The 17,597-nt window shown below is 49.2% G+C and overlaps 1 protein-coding gene across 6 annotated transcripts in view; it reads right to left on the bottom strand.

The window, feature by feature from the left end:
- LOC146053262 (uncharacterized) overlaps window positions 1–17,597 on the bottom strand; it is a 137,684-nt gene that overhangs the window by 48,755 nt on the left and 71,332 nt on the right. For all 6 annotated transcript variants that reach the window (XM_083167970.1, XM_083167965.1, XM_083167967.1 and 3 more), the window contains 3 exons: window positions 17,401–17,500; window positions 10,641–10,738; window positions 10,440–10,548 (listed from right to left, as the gene is read on the bottom strand). In XM_083167970.1, coding sequence (XP_083024096.1) covers window positions 10,440–10,548; window positions 10,641–10,738; window positions 17,401–17,449 — 256 coding nt within the window. In that variant the 5' untranslated portion in view covers window positions 17,450–17,500. The remainder of the gene's footprint in view (window positions 1–10,439; window positions 10,549–10,640; window positions 10,739–17,400; window positions 17,501–17,597) is intronic.

Raw genomic sequence — 17,597 nt, 5'->3', positions numbered from 1 at the left:
TAGGGACTCTTTTACTCCTTGCAAAACTTTCACCCAATAGGACATTGGTTTCAGGGCATATTTTATCATTACCATCTGAAATGGAGGGATCCTCCATCTTGCTCACGGCACTATGTCTATAGTTGAAGACATCATCCCTAACAGATTTGATGCCTTTCTTAACTGTATCTGATCTTGAGACCGGACCAACGAGATCATTGATTGAATTTTTTCGCATCTTTCCTTGGACAATGAAATCTGGGGTGAAATGTAATAGGATGAGAGATTCAGAAAGTGAGAGATTTGGTAAGAAATTTCCAGTTTTTTTAAAGTGGCAATCATTGACACAGCAAAACCAGTGTGATTTTGCTGTGTCAATGATTGCCACTTTAAAAAAACTGGAGATTTCTTACCAAATCTCTCACTTTCTGAATCTCTCATCCTATTACATTTCACCCCTGGAATTTTCTTGAATACAAGACTACTAGAAACTGAAACATCTGCTCTGGATCTAGATGACTTTTCTTCCAGTTGATTAACCAGCGATGGTCTTGCAGACATAGCATTACACTTTCTGCTGCCGCTGAAGCCTCTTCTTTCGAGCTTCCTGTGATCAGTAAATCGTCTAGGTAGGCGCATACTGCTATTCCTCTATTCCTGAGATATGTCACCAGTACTTTGGTAAACACCCTTGGGGACGACGTAAGACCAAATGGGAGGCAGGTGAATTGATATTTTCTGGCTGTAATTCTTATCGGAATGTGGAAAAATGCATCTTTCAGATCGACTGAGACTAAATTATCTCCCTTCTTTATTCCTAAGAGAATGGTTTTCATTGTCTCCATATGAAATTTCCTCTTCCATATCTTTCTGATTAAATCTCTTAGGTCTAGAATAGTACGGAATCCACCAGTTGCTTTTGGTACAACAAAAATACGGGAGGAAAAAACAGTTCCTTCTTCAGATCTTGGAACTCTTTCCACTGCCTTGGAATTGACCAGCTCCCTTACACTCTGATCCAGAGCTAAACTTTCTTCCAGAAACATTGGAATTTTTTAAATTAAAAATCTGTTTACAGTTGGCTTGACCACACTAACTGGTAACCGTGGGTCACTACTTCCAGTGCCCACTTGTCCTGAATTGTGTGGGCCAAGGTTGTTGCAAACTTCCTGAGTCTTCCTGCCACTGGACCCGTTACCCCGGTTTGAACACGTCACTATCTTTGGGACCCTCTTTTCCCAGATTGGTGAAAAAGTGCCCTTGGTTCGGAAGAGTATCTATCCCTAAACAGACGCCCTGGTCTGTAACTTCTCGCTTGTCTGGAAGAATATTCAGGGAGTTCACCCCTCTTGTCTTGTGGCAGTCTGACTGATATACCACTAGAAACTTTTTGTATAACGGCATCTAGTTTTCCTCCAAACAAACATGCACCTTCAAATGGCAAAGGTTACCAGTCGGTTTTTAGAATGAGTATCTGCCGCCCAGGCTTTCACCCATAACGCTCTTCTAGCTAGAATACCAGATGTCATTGATTTTGCAGACAAATCCAACATATCTAGAGAGGCCTCACACATGTGGTCAAAGGCCACTAGAATAGAATCCAGATTTTTACTAATCTGCTCTCTAGAGACTCTCTCACGAATATCCTCCTGTAAGGACGAAAACCATAATCGGAGTGCTCTGGATACAGAGGCAATAGCTACGCCAGATTTGAATGCTATAGAACTAGAAATGTGAAGCCTCTTGAATGCACTCTCCATCTTCTTCTCCATAGCGTCCTTAAGGGATGCCCCATCTTCTACAGGAATGGTAGTTTTTGTAGTGATTTCGGCTACCGCCGCATCAACTTTAGGGACAGAGCACCACTTGCGAAACTCCTCATCTTGAATGGGGTACATCCTATCCACTCTTTTGAAGCTGCCAACATATTTATCTGCATTAATCCATTCCTTTACTACTTTGTGTACAGGAAAGCATCTACCCTTTTTTGACCTGTCTTCAAACAAGGTATCTTTAACCGCCTCTTTATAATTGATCGTTTTATACAACTTCTTTAAAACCATTTAAACCAAATCAAGCTTAAATGAATGGTCTTCTCCCAGAATCTCTCCTGACTCAGTATCAGAAAGAGACCCGTCATCTTCAGACATATATACTTGGGAATAGGTATCCAGGTCATGATCAATACTGGTTTGAGATCTAGACCTCCTTCCACTGTTAGGAAATTCCTCCTTAGAAAGGAAATATTTTTTCATCCAATTCATTGAATCAGTTGTTTGTAAGGGTGCATCCAATCCAGGATTAATATCCTTAGAACAGTCCTTGCAGACATTCTCTTCCTCTATAGCCGTAAACACTGTATCACATGAGAGGCAAGTGTTAGATGAATGTTTTTTTCTTAGGGCCGGGTGGCACACTAAAATAAAAACAATAAAAGAAAAACTACCTAACTGAAATAAGGCACAATAAGTAAAAACCCAGTCCTCAGAGAGGACCTACCTGGACAGCAGAGTATTACTCGTAGCAACAAAGGCATCTTCCCTTTCCACCGACATGTCTCACGACTGCAGCTACAAACAACTCCCACGTTCCTAAATAGCACACAGGACGCCGCCGCACACCCGGAAGGGTGTCATGTGGAACGCATACAGCCGCTGAGTGACCCACACATATTAGGACACACAGTCCTCCGTCGCGCCGGAAGTGCGTCACGTGGAGTGCAGGACGCTGCTGCGTGCAATGTAAGGCCTCCCACCCGACGTTACCTGCTGTGCATACGGAAATGCCCTACACGCGTGTCCAACTCCTGCATACCTCTCCCGGCCGTCCTCCGCTCCACTACCATAAAGGTAGAATGAAGGAGGGACACTGCAGCACAGGTTCCAATCCAAGTCCAACCTCTGGCCAGGGCTGACAAACTGGGTAAGGCGCCGCCAACCCCATCTACCGTCCAGCCACAGCAGCAACTTGCCTACCGTGAGTAAAAACAACAAACCTATACCTAGCTCTCCATAGGAGACAGGAAAAAGACTGAGGGTAACAGGGTGGAGCCTGCTTATATAAGTGGTGAACAGTGACGGATTTTACCTATGGGCTGCAGCTCCCCCAGGTAAAATCCGCCACTGTAGTGAAGCCAGATGCAGCCTGTGAGACTGCACTGGCTTCACTGTGACTGGCAGTGACTTCCTATTGGAAGTCCGACCTGCCAGTCACAAAGGCAGTCCCATTGGGAAGTGTTACCTATATAGGTACTGTGCACGTGCTGGTTTCGGTGCCTGTAACTTACATTGTACAATTTGGCTGCATGCACGGTACACGTGTGTACTGCGCATGCGCCAGTCCCGGCGCCTGTCACTCATCACAGCACAGGCACCGGGACCAGAACGGGAAAGGAGGCCCCCCTCCCCAATAAGGTACGAGCCGCCGCTGGGTGAGGGCAGATCCTAGGCTAAAAACGTACCTGTCTAGAAGGAGGAGGAGGGGTTAAAACCCAATGGTATGGCTGCCATGAAGTAGGAAGAAGTAAAAGGATTTTTCTAAGAACTTACTTTTCGGATCCTTTTCGCTGAGTCCATCCTGGTGACACAGAGATCCCTCCCTTGGATTGTGCATATTAATATGTTCAGGCAGTGTACTGAGTAATGTATCCTAGTGGGCTCTTGAAGATGTACTGAGGTATTATGGGATGCCTTGGATCCGACTTCATCCCATGGTTACCAGGGATATTACATCGGTATGATGACCGCCCAGCAGCACAGAATCTTTGGCACCCTATACATACTGTAACCAGGGATAGTATATCTGTATGATGACCGCCCGGCAGCACAGAATCTGCGGCACCCTATACATACTGTAACCAGGGATATTATATCTGTATGATGACCGCCCGGCAGCACAGAATCTGTGGCCCCCTATACATACTGTAAACAGGGATATTATATCTGTATGATGACCGCCCAGCAGCACAGAATCTGTGGCCCCCTATACATACTGTAACCAGGGATAGTATATCTGTATGATGACCGCCCGGCAGCACAGAATCTGCGGCACCCTATACATACTGTAACCGGGGATATTATATCTGTATGATGACCGCCCGGCAGCACAGAATCTGTGGCCCCCTATACATATTGTAACCAGGGATATTATATCTGTATGATGACCGCCCAGCAGCACAGAATCTGTGGCCCCCTATATATATTGTAACCAGGGATATTATATCTGTATGATGACCGCCCAGCAGCACAGAATCTGTGGCACCCTATACATACTGTAACCAGGGATATTATATCTGTATGATGACCGCCCAGCAGCACAGAATCTGTGGCACCCTATACATACTGTAACCAGGGATAGTATATCTGTATGATGACCGCCCGGCAGCACAGAATCTGCGGCACCCTATACATACTGTAACCAGGGATATTATATCTGTATGATGACCGCCCGGCAGCACAGAATCTGTGGCCCCCTATACATACTGTAAACAGGGATATTATATCTGTATGATGACCGCCCAGCAGCACAGAATCTGTGGCCCCCTATACATACTGTAACCAGGGATAGTATATCTGTATGATGACCGCCCGGCAGCACAGAATCTGCGGCACCCTATACATACTGTAACCGGGGATATTATATCTGTATGATGACCGCCCGGCAGCACAGAATCTGTGGCCCCCTATACATATTGTAACCAGGGATATTATATCTGTATGATGACCGCCCAGCAGCACAGAATCTGTGGCCCCCTATATATATTGTAACCAGGGATATTATATCTGTATGATGACCGCCCAGCAGCACAGAATCTGTGGCACCCTATACATACTGTAACCAGGGATATTATATCTGTATGATGACCGCCCAGCAGCACAGAATCTGTGGCACCCTATACATACTGTAACCAGGGATATTACATCGGTATGATGACCGCCCAGCAGCACAGAATCTGTGGCACCCTATACATACTGTAACCAGGGATAGTATATCTGTATGATGACCGCCCGGCAGCACAGAATCTGCGGCACCCTATACATACTGTAACCAGGGATATTATATCTGTATGATGACCGCCCGGCAGCACAGAATCTGTGGCCCCCTATACATACTGTAAACAGGGATATTATATCTGTATGATGACCGCCCAGCAGCACAGAATCTGTGGCCCCCTATACATACTGTAACCAGGGATAGTATATCTGTATGATGACCGCCCGGCAGCACAGAATCTGCGGCACCCTATACATACTGTAACCGGGGATATTATATCTGTATGATGACCGCCCGGCAGCACAGAATCTGTGGCCCCCTATACATATTGTAACCAGGGATATTATATCTGTATGATGACCGCCCAGCAGCACAGAATCTGTGGCCCCCTATATATATTGTAACCAGGGATATTATATCTGTATGATGACCGCCCAGCAGCACAGAATCTGTGGCACCCTATACATACTGTAACCAGGGATATTATATCTGTATGATGACCGCCCAGCAGCACAGAATCTGTGGCACCCTATACATACTGTAACCAGGGATATTACATCGGTATGATGACCGCCCAGCAGCACAGAATCTGTGGCACCCTATACATACTGTAACCAGGGATAGTATATCTGTATGATGACCGCCCGGCAGCACAGAATCTGCGGCACCCTATACATACTGTAACCAGGGATATTATATCTGTATGATGACCGCCCGGCAGCACAGAATCTGTGGCCCCCTATACATATTGTAACCAGGGATATTATATCTGTATGATGACCGCCCAGCAGCACAGAATCTGTGGCCCCCTATACATATTGTAACCAGGGATATTATATCTGTATGATGACCGCCCAGCAGCACAGAATCTGTGGCACCCTATACATACTGTAACCAGGGATATTATATCTGTATGATGACCGCCCAGCAGCACAGAATCTGTGGCACCCTATACATACTGTAACCAGGGATATTATATCTGTATGATGACCGCCCAGAAGCACAGAAACTGCGGCACCCTATACATACTGTAACCAGGGGTATTATATCTGTATGATGACCGCCCGGCAGCACAGAATCTGCGGCACCCTATACATACTGTAACCAGGGATATTATATCTGTATGACTGCCCAGCAGCACAGAATCTGTGGCACCCTATACATACTGTAACCAGGGATATTATATCTGTATGATGACCGCCCAGCAGCACAGAATCTATGGCCCCCTATACATACTGTAACCAGGGATATTATATCTGTATGATGACCGCCCAGCAGCACAGAAACTGCGGCACCCTATACATACTGTAACCAGGGATAGTATATCTGTATGATGACCGCCCAGCAGCACCCTATACATACTGTAACCAGGGATATTATATCTGTATGATGACCGCCCAGCAGCACAGAATCTGTGGCACCCTATACATACTGTAACCAGGGATATTATATCTGTATGATGACAGCACAGCAGCACAGAATCTGTGGCACCCAACACATACTGTTACCAGGGATATTATATCTGTATGATGACCGCTCAGCAGCACAGAATCTGTGGCACCCTATACATACTGTAACCGGGGATATTATATCTGTATGATGACCGCCCAGCAGCACCGAATCTACGGCACCCTATACATACTGTAACCAGGGATATTATATCTGTATGATGACCGCCCAGCAGCACAGAATCTGTGGCATCCTATACATACTGTAACCAGGGATATTATATCTGTATGATGACCGCCCAGCAGCACAGAATCTGTGGTACCCTATACATACTGTAACCGGGGATATTATATCTGTATGATGACCGCCCAGCAGCACAGAATCTGTGGCATCCTATACATACTGTAACCAGGGATATTATATCTGTATGATGACCGCCCAGCAGCACAGAATCTGTGGCACCCTATACATAATGTAACCAGGGATATTATATCTGTATGATGACCACCCAGCAGCACAGAATCTGTGGCACCCTATACATACTGTAACCAGGGGTATTATATCTGTATGATGACCGCCCGGCAGCACAGAATCTGCGGCACCCTATACATACTGTAACCAGGGATATTATATCTGTATGATGACCGCCCAGCAGCACAGAATCTGCGGCACCCTATACATACTGTAACCAGGGATATTATATCTGTATGATGACCGCCCGGCAGCACAGAATCTGTGGCACCCTATACATACTGTAACCAGGGATATTATATCTGTATGATGACCGCCCGGCAGCACAGAATCTGCGGCACCCTATACATACTGTAACCAGGGATATTATATCTGTATGATGACCGCCCGGCAGCACAGAATCTGTGGCCCCCTATACATATTGTAACCAGGGATATTATATCTGTATGATGACCGCCCAGCAGCACAGAATCTGTGGCACCCTATACATACTGTAACCAGGGATATTATATCTGTATGATGACCGCCCGGCAGCACAGAATCTGTGGCACCCTATACACACTGTAACCAGGGATATTATATCTGTATGATGCCCGCCCGGCAGCACAGAATCTGTGGCACCCTATACATATTGTAACCAGGGATATTATATCTGTATGATGACCGCCCAGCAGCACAGAATCTGTGGTACCCTATACATACTGTAACCGGGGATATTATATCTGTATGATGACCGCCCAGCAGCACAGAATCTGTGGCACCCTATACATACTGTAACCAGGGATATTATATCTGCATGATGACCGTCCAGCAGCACAGGATCTGTGGCCCCCTATACATACTGTAACCGGGGATATTATATCTGTATGATGACCGCCCAGCAGCACAGAATCTGTGGCACCCTATACGTACTGTAACCAGGGATATCATATCTGTATGATGACCGCCCAGCAGCACAGAATCTGTGGCCCACTTTACATAATGTAACCGGGGATATTATATCTGTATGATGACCGCCCAGCAGCACAGAATCTGTGGCACCCTATACATACTGTAACCGGGGATATTATATCTGTATGATGACTGCCCGGCAGCACAGAATCTGTGGCACCCTATACATACTGTAACCAGGGATATTATATCTGTATGATAACCGCCCGGCAGCACAGAATCTGTGGCACCCTATACATACTGTAACCAGGGATATTATATCTGTATGATGACCGCCCAGCAGCACAGAATCTGTGGCACCCTTTACATACTGTAACCAGGGATATTATATCTGTATGATGACCGCTCAGCAGCACAGAATCTGTGGCTCCCTATACATACTGTAACCACGGATATTATATCTGTATGATGACCGCCCAGCAGCACAGAATCTGTGGCACCCTATACATACTGTAACCAGGGATATTATATCTGTATGATGACCGCCCAGCAGCACAGAATCTGTGGCATCCTATACATACTGTAACCAGGCATATTATATCTGTATGATGACCACCCAACCGCACAGAATCTGTGGCACCCTATACATACTGTAACCAGGGATATTATATCTGTATGATGACCGCCCGGCAGCACAGAATCTGTGGCACCCTATACATACCGTAACCAGGAATACTATATCTGTATGATGACTACCCAACAGCACAAGATCTGTGGCACCCTATACATACTGTAACCAGGGGTATTATATCTGTATGATGACCGCCCAGCAGCACAGAATCTGTGGCACCCTATACATACTGTAACCAGGGATATTATATCTGTATGATGACCACCCAACAGCACAGAATCTGTGGCACCCTATACATACTGTAACCAGGGGTATTATATCTGTATGATGACCGCACGGCAGCACAGAATCTGTGGCACCCTATACATACTGTAACCAGGGATATTGTATCAGTATGGTGACCGGCCAGCAGCACAGAATCTGTGGCACCCTATTCATACTGTAACCAGGGATATTGTATCTGTATGGTGACCGCCCAGCAGCCCAGAATCTGTGGCACCCTATACATACTGTAACCAGGGATATTATGTCTGTATGATGACCGCCCAGCAGCACAGAATCTGTGGCACCCTATACATACTGTAACCAGGGATATTATATCTGTATGATGCCCGCCCAGCAGCACAGAATCCGCTGTAGTGACAGAGGAGGGTGTGGGATAAGAGGCCGCTGTAGTGACAGAGAAGGCTGCGGGATAAGAGGCCGCTGTAGTGACAGAGAAGGCTGCGGGATAAGAGGCCGCTGTAGTGACAGAGGAGGGTGCGGGATAAGAGGCCGCTGTAGTGACAGAGGAGGGTGCGGGATAAGAGGCCGCTGTAGTGACAGAGGAGGGTGCTGGATAAGAGGCCGCTGTAGTGACAGAGAAGGCTGCGGGATAAGAGGCCGCTGTAGTGACAGAGGAGGGTGCGGGATAAGAGGCCGCTGTAGTGACAGAGGAGGGTGCTGGATAAGAGGCCGCTGTAGTGACAGAGGAGGGTGCAGGATAAGAGGCCGCTGTAGTGACAGAGGAGGGTGCGGGATAAGAGGCTGCTGTAGTGACAGAGGAGGGTGCAGGATAAGAGGCCGCTGTAGTGACAGAGGAGGGTGCAGGATAAGAGGCCGCTGTAGTGACAGAGGAGGGTGCGGGATAAGAGGCTGCTGTAGTGACAGAGGAGGGTGCAGGATAAGAGGCCGCTGTAGTGACAGAGGAGGGTGCGGGATAAGAGGCCGCTGTAGTGACAGAGGAGGGTGCTGGATAAGAGGCCGCTGTAGTGACAGAGAAGGCTGCGGGATAAGAGGCCGCTGTAGTGACAGAGAAGGCTGCGGGATAAGAGGCCGCTGTAGTGACAGAGGAGGGTGCTGGATAAGAGGCCGCTGTAGTGACAGAGAAGGCTGCGGGATAAGAGGCCGCTGTAGGGACAGAGGAGGGTGCGGGATAAGAGGCCGCTGTAGTGACAGAGGAGGGTGCAGGATAAGAGGCCGCTGTAGTGACAGAGGAGGGTGCAGGATAAGAGGCCGCTGTAGTGACAGAGGAGGGTGCAGGATAAGAGGCTGCTGTACTGACAGAGGAGGGTGCAGGATAAGAGGCCGCTGTAGTGACAGAGGAGGGTGCGGGATAAGAGGCCGCTGTAGTGACAGAGGAGGGTGCGGGATAAGAGGCCGCTGCAGCGACAGAGGAGGATGCGGGATAAGAGGCCGCTGTAGTGACAGAGGAGGGTGCAGGATAAGAGGCTGCTGTAGTGACAGAGGAGGGTGCTGGATAAGAGGCCGCTGTAGTGACAGAGGAGGGTGCGGGATAAGAGGCCGCTGTAGTGACAGAGGAGGGTGCGGGATAAGAGGCCGCTGTAGTGACAGAGGAGGGTGCAGGATAAGAGGCCGCTGTAGTGACAGAGGAGGGTGCGGGATAAGAGGCCTCTGTAGTGACAGAGGAGGATGGTGCGGGATAAGAGGCCGCTGTAGTGACAGAGGAGGGTGCGGGATAAGAGGCTGCTGTAGTGACAGAATAAGTAGAATATGTGACTCTTTGTAATAAGTTATAATGACTCACCTGTGCTGATATCTGTAGGGATTTCAACCTCCTTACACTGCTGGTCACCTCTCACATCCATCTCTTCTCCCTCTGTATCTTCTACCTTAATATCAGTCAGGCCTCCACCCTAAATAACAACAGTAAATATTAGTGTATGAGACACACATAGCTTCTCTACAGATCATATAGTGAGAACTCACAATGGTAAATCCCACCTACCTGATCCTCCTGTGGGGTCCTGTGAGTCTCCTCTGTACGGTCCTGGGAATACAGAGGATGGGGACATCTCTCTGGGGGATCTCTGTTACTGGGCCCATCTGTAGGAGACACGCAGTGACTGAGGACATGTATATATGTGATTATCCTGGGAATACAGAGGACGGGGACATCTCTCTGGGGTATCTCTGTTACTGGGCCCATCTGTAGGAGACACGCAGTGACTGAGGACATGGTATATATGTGATTATCCTGGGAATACAGAGGACGGGGACATCTCTCTGGGTATCTCTGTTACTGGCCCATCTGTATGAGACACACAGTGACTGAGGACATGGTATATATGTGATTATCCTGGGAATACAGAGGACGGGGACATCTCTCTGGGGGATCTCTGTTACTGGGCCCATCTGTAGGAGACACACAGTGACTGAGGACATTGTATATATGTGACTAGGTGATTCATCGCGCCCTACGGGCGCTCTTCACACCGTCGTAAGGGGCTGCGCCCCCTTAATTTGTGAACGTTTGTAATATGAGAAATATGGTTAGAATTGTATGAAAGATGCCCTGTATTGCAACTTAGGTGTCCGCGAATGGCGGGAGGGGGGTCGCGGGGGGGTGCCGCGAATTGCAGGAGGGGGGGGTTGTGGGGGGGTGGATGCTGCGAATCGCGGGAGGGGAGGGATTGCAGAGAATCGCGGGAGGGGGGTCGCGGGGTGGGTTGCCGCAAATCGCGGGAGGGGGTTACGGGGGCGGGGGTTGCGGCGAATCATGGTAGGGGGGGTCGCGGGGGTGTGCCGTGAATCATGGGAGGGGGGTCACGGGGTGGGGTGCCGAGAATCGCGGGGGGGGGGTGTGTGTGCCGTGAATCGCGGGGGTGGGGGTGGGTGTGACGCGAATCGCCACAAGAAAAAATCAACACAGAAAGGTCAACAACATGTAAATGTTGACATAAGTGTGGCACTTCATTGGTGTCCATGTCGACACATGAGAATGAATATGAAAACATTCCAAAAATGAAAAAAAAAACTTCAAAAACTCATGTCAACCTTTTTTATTGTCGACCATAGCCATGTCAGTGTTTTCCATGTGCAATTTAATTCTGGATCCGCCGCGAATCGCGGGGGGGGTGCCGCGAATTGCGGGAGGGGGGTTACGGGGCGGGGTTGCGGCGAATCATGGGAGGGGGGTCGCGGGGGTGTGCCGTGAATCACGGGAGGGGGGGTCACGGGGTGGGGTGCCGAGAATCGCGGGGGAGGTGTGTGTGTGGTGTGCCGTGAATCGCGGGAGTGGGGGTTGTGGGGGGGGGGGGGGTGTGACGCAAATCTCCACAAGAAAAATCAACACAGAAAGGTCAACACATGTAAATGTTGACATAAGTGTGGCACTTCATTGGTGTCCATGTCGACACATGAGAATGAATATGAAAACATTAAAAAAATGAAAAAAAAACTTCAAAAACTCATGTCAACCTTTTTCATTGTCGACCATAGCCATGTCAGTGTTTTCCATGTGCAATTTAATTCTGGAGCTGCCGCGAATCACGGGGGGTGCCGCGAATTGCGGGAGGGCGGGGTCGCAGGGTTGGGTGCCGCGAATCGCGGGAGGGCGGGGTTCACTGGGGTTCCGGTGGGGGGTTGCCGCGAATTGCGGAGGTGGGGTGCCGCGAATCGCGGGGGGGGGTTTGCAGGGGGGGTGTGACGCGAATCGCCACAAGAAAAAATCAACACAGAAAGGTCAACACATGTAAATGTTGACATAAGTGTGCCACTTCATTGGTGTCCATGTTGACACATGACAATGAATATGAAAACATTCAAAAAATGAAATAAATCTTCAAAAACTCATGTCAACCTTTTTCATTGTCGACCATAGCCGTGCCAGTGTTTTGCATGTGCCATTTAATCCTGGGGCTGCCGCTAATCGCGGGGGTGCCGCGATTTGCGGGAGGGGGGGGTTTGCGGGGGGTGGGTGCCGCGAATCGCGGGAGAGCGGGGTTCATGGGGGTTCCGGCGGGGGGTTGCCGCGAATTGCGGGAGGGGGGGGGTCGCGGGGGGGTGCCGGGAATCGCCGGAGGGGGGTTGCGGGGGGGTGTGACGCGAATCGCCACAAGAAAAAAAATCAACACAGAAAGGTCAACACATGTAAATGTTGACATAAGTGTGGCACTTCATTGGTGTCCATGTCGACACATGAGAATGAATATGAAAATATTCAAAAAATTACAAAAAAACTTCAAAAACTCATGTCAACCTTTTTCATTGTCGACCATAGCCATGTCAGTGTTTTCCATGTGCAATTTAATTCTGGAGCTGCCGCGAATCACGCGGGGGTGCCGCGAATTGCGGGAGGGGGGGTCGCGGGGGTGGGTGCAGCGAATCGCGGGAGGGCGGGGTTCACAGGGGTTTCCGGTGTGGGGTTGCCGCGAATTGCGGGAGGTGGGGGCTCACGGGGGGTGCCGCGAATCGCGGGAGGGGGGGTTGCGGGGGGCGTGACGCGAATCGCCACAAGAAAAAATCAACACAGAAAGGTCAACACATGTAAATGTTGACATAAGTGTGCCACTTCATTGGTGTCCATGTCGACACATGACAATGAATATGAAAAAATTAAAAAAATTTAAAATAAATCTTCAAAAACTCATGTCAACCTTTTTCATTGTCGACCATAGCCATGTCAGTGTTTTGCATGTGCCATTTAATCCTGGGGCTGCTGCGAATGGCGGGGGGGGGGGTTCTTTTTTGCCGCGAATCGCGGGAGGGAGGTCGCGGGGAGTGTTTTTTCCGCGATTCGGGGGGTCACGGGGGAGGGTTTTGCCGCGATTCGCGGGAGGGGGGGTCGCGGGGTGGTGGTTATGCCGCGAATTGCGGGAGGGGTCGTGGGGGGGTTCTTTTTACAGCGAATCGCGGGAGGGGGGGTCGCGGGGGTGTTTTTGCTGTGAATCGTGGTAGGGTGGGTCGCGGGGGAGCGGGTGTTTTTGCCGCAAATCGTGGGAGGGGGGGGCGCAGGGGGGAGGTTTTGCCACAAATCGCGGGAGGGGGGGGTCGCAGGGGGGGTGCCGCCAATCGTGCAAGGGGGGTCGCGGGGGGGGTTCTTTTTGCCGCAAATCGCGGGAGGGAGGTCGCTGGGGGTGTTTTTCCGCGAATCGGGGGGGGGGGGTCACGGGGGAGGGTTTGCCGCGATTCGCGGGAGGGGGGGGTCGCGGGGTGGTGGTTATGCCGCGAATTGCGGGAGGGGTCGTGGGGGGGTTCTTTTTGCTGCGAATCGCGGTAGTGGGGGGGAGCGGGTGTTTTTGCCGCAAATCGCGGGAGGGGGGCGCTCACCTGGTGGCTGTGGAGTAGTAGTGCTGGGCAACATGGGAAGGCAGTGGGTGTCTGGCACTGTCTGTGGGCTCACTGGGCTGGTCTGTCACATACCTCCCAACATGACCCTCTCCAGGAGGGACACAATGCTCTGTTTCTAGACTTCCCCTTAATGTATGATTGCCATCACCTGTTTTAAACAGGTTAATTTCTCAGAAAGGTGTTCAGCACAGATGAAGGCAATCACACATTAAGAGGAAAGTCCAGGAACAGAGCGTTATAGACACAGACACCCACTTTGAGTGACAGATTGTAGCCAAATATATAGGAGATTATCCTGGGAATACAGAGGACGGGGACATCTCTCTGGGGTATCTCTGTTACTGGGCCCATCTGTAGGAGACACGCAGTGATGAGGACATTGTATATATGTGATTATGCTGGGAATACAGAGGACGGGGACATCTCTCTAGGGTCTATCTGTTACTGGGCCCATCTGTAGGAGACACACAGTGGCTGAGGACATTGTATATATGTGATTATCCTGGGAATACAGAGGACGGGGACATCTCTCCGGGGTATCTCTGTTACTGGGCCCATCTGTAGGAGACACACAGTGACTGAGGACATGGTATATATGTGATTATCCTGGGAATACAGAGGACGGGGACATCTCTTCTGGGGTATCTCTGTTACTGGCCCCATCTGTAGGAGACACGCAGTGACTGAGGACATAGTATATATGTGATTATCCTGGGAATACAGAGGACGGGGACATCTCTCTGGGGTATCTCTGTCTACTAGGCCCATCTGTAGGAGACACGCAGTGACTGAGGACATGGTATATATGTGATTATCCTGGGAATACAGAGGACGGGGACATCTCTCTGGGGTATCTCTGTTACTGGGCCCATCTGGTAGCAGACACACAGTGACTGAGGACATGGTATATATGTGATTATCTTGGGAATACAGAGGACGGGGACATCTCTCTGGGGGATCTCTGTTACTGCGCCCATCTGTAGGAGACACGCAGTGACTGAGGACATGGTATATATGTGATTATCCTGGGAATACAGAGGACGGGGACATCTCTCTAGGGTATATCTGTTACTGGGCCCATCTGTAGGAGACACACAGTGGCTGAGGACATTGTATATATGTGATTATCCTGGGAATACAGAGGACGGGGACATCTCTCCGGGGTATCTCTGTTACTGGGCCCATCTGTAGGAGACACACAGTGACTGAGGACATGGTATATATGTGATTATCCTGGGAATACAGAGGACGGGGACATCTCTCTGGGGTATCTCTGTTACTGGCCCCATCTGTAGGAGACACGCAGTGACTGAGGACATAGTATATATGTGATTATCCTGGGAATACAGAGGACGGGGACATCTCTCTGGGGTATCTCTGTTACTAGGCCCATCTGTAGGAGACACGCAGTGACTGAGGACATGGTATATATGTGATTATCCTGGGAATACAGAGGACGGGGACATCTCTCTGGGTATCTCTGTTACTGGGCCCATCTGTAGCAGACACACAGTGACTGAGGACATGGTATATATGTGATTATCTTGGGAATACAGAGGACGGGGACATCTCTCTGGGGGATCTCTGTTACTGCGCCCATCTGTAGGAGACACGAAGTGACTGAGAACATGGTATATATGTGATTATCCTGGGAATACAGAGGACGGGGACATCTCTCTGGGGTATCTCTGTTACTGGGCCCATCTGTAGGAGACACGCAGTGACTGGGTACATGGTATATATGTGATTATCCTGGGAATACAGAGGACGGGACATCTCTCTGGGGTATCTCTGTTACTGGACCCATCTGTAGGAGACACTCAGTGACTGAGGACATGGTATATATGTGATTATCCTGGGAATACAGAGGACGGGGACATCTCTCTGGGGTATCTCTGTTAATGGGCCCATCTGTAGGAGACACACAGTGACTGAGGACATGGTATATATGTGATTATCCTGGGAATACAGAGGATGGGGACATCTCTCTGGGGTATCTCTGTTACTGGACCCATCTGTAGGAGACACGCAGTGACTGAGGACATTGTATATATGTGATTATCCTGGGAATACAGAGGACGGGGACATCTCTCTGGGGTATCTCTGTTACTGGCTCCATCTGTAGGAGACACACAGTGACTGAGGAGATTGTATATATGTGATTATCCTGGGAATTCAGAGGATGGGGACATCTCTCTGGGGTATCTCTGTTACTGGGCCCATCTGTAGGAGACACACAGTGACTGAGGGTATATATGTGATTATCCTGGGAATACAGAGGACGGGGACATCTCTCTGGGGTATCTCTGTTACTGGGCCCATCTGTAGGAGACACGCAGTGACTGAGGACATGGTATATATGTGATTATCCTGGGAATACAGAGGACGGGGACACCTCTCTGGGGTATCTCTGTTACTGGGCCCATCTGTAGGAGACACGCAGTGACTGAGGACATGGTATATATGTGATTATCCTGGGAATACAGAGGACGGGGACATCTCTCTGGGGTATCTCTGTTACTGGGCCCATCTGTAGGAGACACGCAGTGACTGAGGACATGGTATATATGTGATTATCCTGGGAATACAGAGGACAGGGACATCTCTCTGGGGTATCTCTGTTACTGCGCCCATCTGTAGGAGACACACAGTGACTGAGGACATGGTATATATGTGATTATCCTGGGAATACAGAGGACGGGGACATCTCTCTGGGGTATCTCTGTTACTGGGCCCATCTGTAGGAGACACGCAGTGACTGATGACATGGTATATATGTGATTATCCTGGGAATACAGAGGACAGGGACATCTCTCTGGGGTATCTCTGTTACTGCGCCCATCTGTAGGAGACACACAGTGACTGAGGACATGGTATATATGTGATTATCCTGGGAATACAGAGGACGGGGACATCTCTCTGGGGTATCTCTGTTACTGGGCCCATCTGTAGGAGACACACAGTGACAGAGTACATGGTATATATGTGATTATCCTGGGAATACAGAGGACAGGGGCATCTATCTGGGGTATCTCTGTTACTGGGCCCATCTGTAGGAGACACACAGTGACTGAGGACATAGTATATATGTGATTATCCTGGGAAAACAGAGGACGGGGGCATCTCTCTGGGGTAACTCTGTTACTGGGCCCATCTGTAGGAGACACGCAGTGACTGAGGACATTGTATATATGTGATTATCCTGGGAATACAGAGGACGGGGACATCTCTCTGGGGTATCTCTGTTACTGGGCCCATCTGTAGGAGACACGCAGTGACTGAGGACATGGTATATATGTGATTATCCTGGGAATACAGAGGACGGGGACATCTCTCTGGGGTATCTCTGTTACTGGGCCCATCTGTAGGAGACACGCAGTGACTGAGGACATGGTATATATGTGATTATTACTCACCTGTGCTGGTGTCTGTAGGGATTTCCTCCTCCTTACACTGCTGATCCATCTCTTTTTCTCCCTCTATATCCTCTACCGTAATATCACACAGATCTTCCCCCTAATTAAATATATAAAATCACACACATCTTATAGTCACTATTTATAAATGTAATCTCTCTCACCTTCTGCTTCTTTTAGTAGGGGATTTATCTCTA

This window comes from Crinia signifera, unplaced genomic scaffold, assembly GCF_055691185.1.
Source record: "Crinia signifera unplaced genomic scaffold, ASM5569118v1 HAP2_SCAFFOLD_134, whole genome shotgun sequence".
Classification (NCBI taxonomy): Eukaryota; Metazoa; Chordata; class Amphibia; order Anura; family Myobatrachidae; genus Crinia; species Crinia signifera.
This window is presented reverse-complemented; position numbering and strand designations above follow the sequence as displayed.